This window comes from Myotis myotis, unplaced genomic scaffold (assembly GCF_014108235.1).
Source record: "Myotis myotis isolate mMyoMyo1 unplaced genomic scaffold, mMyoMyo1.p scaffold_m19_p_10, whole genome shotgun sequence".
NCBI classification, from domain to species: Eukaryota; Metazoa; Chordata; class Mammalia; order Chiroptera; family Vespertilionidae; genus Myotis; species Myotis myotis.
In genome coordinates, this window is record NW_023416314.1 from 65,702,717 (window position 1) to 65,705,732 (window position 3,016).

The following is a 3,016-nucleotide window of genomic DNA, read 5'->3' on the forward strand; positions in this document are numbered from 1 at the left end:
GCATTCATTACCTGAACCTCTCACTAACTACACTTCTCTAGTACAGGAAAGAATAGTTCTATAACACTAAAATCTTGTCAGAATATGTGGGTTATCTGGACCAAATAATTTTAAGAGCTATTACCTATACAGAACATTGAGGACATCAAGTTCTTAATATAAGATAGAAGTAGTAAAAATTATCATAAGTACTGCATAGGTTGGTGTGAAAATAGCATGATTGATTTTTAATGAAACTACGCTGAAAACCCTATCAAGTGCAGTACAAATGTAGGCAATATTATTAGCATAATCACTTCCACAATTTGTAATAAATTGGGTATGTTTCAAGGAGAGTCATTTTACCTAAAGCATACTTAGCAATGTTTATCTCTTCTTCTAGTTACAGAAAAATAGTTATATGATGTGAACCCCACTTCCACTTCCTTCTTTAACACAAAGGGGTTTCCAGACCTGAGTGATGGCTGCTGAGAACTGCACTGTGTTTGCTGACTTCATACTCCTAGGACTTTCTGGCAGACAGGATGTGCAGCGGGGGCTGTTTGTGCTCTTCCTGCTGGTTTATGGCATCACCGTGATCGCCAATCTAGGGATGATCCTGCTGATCAACATGGACCCCAGACTCCACACGCCCATGTATTATTTCCTGAGCAACCTGTCTTTCTGTGATGTCTGCTACTCCTCCACTGTCGCTCCCAAGATGCTGGTTGATTTCTTATCTGAGCTAAAGAGGATTCCATATAATGTATGTGTTGTTCAGATGTTTATTTTCGGGTTCTTTGCAGCTGCGGAATGTGTCATGCTGTCTGTCATGGCATATGACCGTTACGTAGCCATTTGTAATCCACTTCTTTATACAACTACCATGTCCAGGAGTGTTTGCATCCAGCTCGTGGCCATTGCCTACATTGCAGGTTTGGTGGATATGACCATCTTCACCTATTGCACAACTCTATTGTCATTCTGCAATTCCAATGTCATCAATCACTTCTTCTGTGACTTCCCACCCTTACTAGCCCTCTCCTCCTCAGATACAACCATCATTGAAATAGCATTGACCCTTTCCTGTAGCTGTGTTGTGGGGTCCAGCATCATCACTGTCCTCCTCTCCTACAGCTACATCATAGCCACCATCCTTAGAATGAACTCAGCAGAGGGCAGACGCAAAGCCTTCTCTACCTGTGCCTCCCACCTAACCGCTGTGGGGATATTTTTTGGTACACTCTTTTTAGTGTATATCCAACCCAGCTTGAGTAACACCATGGACATGAACAAAGTGGCTTCTGTTTTCTACACAGTTGTCATCCCCATGTTAAACCCACTGATCTATAGTTTAAGGAATAAGGATGTGAAAGGTGCCCTGAGGAAAGCAGTTGGCAGGAAGTTATATCTTGGGTGAAAGCGTATTCACTCAAAAAGTTTTTGTTTAGGGATATTGAGAGCTCACATTCTGTTACTTTGACAAGTGTTCTGTGGAGTCTCCCAGTACACTTCTGCGTATTTCTTTACCTGTATTTTTACCTAAATTGAATGTAGGATACAGTGATTATTAATCTTTTTCTCTTCAAACTAAGGCAGAGTAGTAATATGTTTGCTTTACTGTTTTACAAAGAGGGTCTTTTTATACACTTTCTCTATTCATGGGTATGTCCCAGAGAGATATGGGCATAGAAGCATCTGCCTCCATGTCAATTACATTTATTTTATCTAAAGCTCCATTTTTTCAAAACATTGGGTTTTAATAAAATTGCTCAATGAGATAAGAGTTTTAGTGGTTTAAATTAGGTGTTACTGTTTTGTGGGGTTGTTTTTTGTTGTTGTTGTTGTTTTGTTTTGTTTGTCTTCTTCCTATGTGCTGGCATCTAACTATACATTTTCATCATAACACTTAGAAGTAATAAGTAGTAAATAAATTAATAAAACTAAATTTAAATTCTCCTGCCCTAAGTCAATGTTTTATAGATGCAAGACCCTTGACTGTCTTATTCAGCATTATTTATACTTTGCTACTTACAATGCTCATTTTCAGGATGCCATTCAAAATCATTCATTGCAGCAATATTTACAATATTTACAAGATTTGGAATCGGCCCAAGTGCCTATGAGTAGATGACTGGAAAAAAAAAGCTGTGGGGCTTTTACACAAGAGAATACTACTCAGCCACACAAAAAGAAGGCAATCTTATCTTTTGCAACAGTATAGTTGGACCTGGAGATTATTATGCTGAAGTGAAATTAGCCAGTCAGGGAAGGGCAAGTACCATATGATTTCACTAATATGTGGAATCTAGTGAACAAAATAAATTAACAAAGTGGAGACATACTTATGGACACAGAGAACAGACTGACAGCTGTCAGAGGGGAGGGAGTTAGGGGCTGGATGAGAAAGGTGAGAGACTAAGCAAAGAAACAAAAGAAAGACTCCTGGACACAGACAACAATATGGTGATTACCAGAGGGAAGGTATGGAAGGAGTAGGAGAAGGTAAAGGGAGGATAAATGGGATGGAAGGAGACTTGACTTGGGGTGGTCAACACACAATACAATATACAGGTGACGTATTGTAGAATTGTGTACCTGGAACCTGTATTTTATTATCAACGTCAACCCAATAAATTCAATAAAAATTACTGAATGAATTGATGTGTGTCTCCTGCAAGACTGATATAAAAAGGAGCCTTTGACCCTGGCTGGTTTGGCTCAGTGGATAGAGCATAGGCCCTCAGACTGAAGAGTCATGGGTTTTATTCCAGTCAAAGGCACGTACCTAAGTTGCAGGCTCAATCCCCAGCCCTTGTCACTGGGGTGTGTGTGCGGGAGGCAACCAATGGATATGTCTCTCTCACATCAATGTTTCTCTCTCTGTGTCTCTCCCCCTCCCTTCCACTCTCTCTAAAAATCAGTGGAAAAATATCCTCAGGTGAGAGTGAACAAAAAAATAAAAAGAAGCCTTTTTCAATGAAAAAAAAAACAAAACAGAAACATAAACTTTCCTTGTTAATTTTATTCCAGTATG

The 3,016-nt window shown here is 39.4% G+C and overlaps 1 protein-coding gene across 1 annotated transcript; it reads left to right on the plus strand.

Annotated features, from left to right (window-relative positions):
- The first annotated feature begins 460 nt into the window (after window positions 1-460).
- LOC118665480 (olfactory receptor 1052-like) lies at window positions 461-1,399 on the plus strand. The gene has a single exon (XM_036326927.1). It carries the CDS (start codon window positions 461-463, stop codon window positions 1,397-1,399), a length of 939 nt encoding a protein of 312 aa, XP_036182820.1.
- The last annotated feature ends 1,617 nt before the right edge of the window (window positions 1,400-3,016 follow it).

What these genes read in the sequence shown, in the direction of transcription:
- LOC118665480 (XM_036326927.1), top strand. Translation starts at nt 461, where the DNA reads ATGGCTGCTGAGAACTGCACTGTGTTTGCTGACTTCATACTCCTAGGA.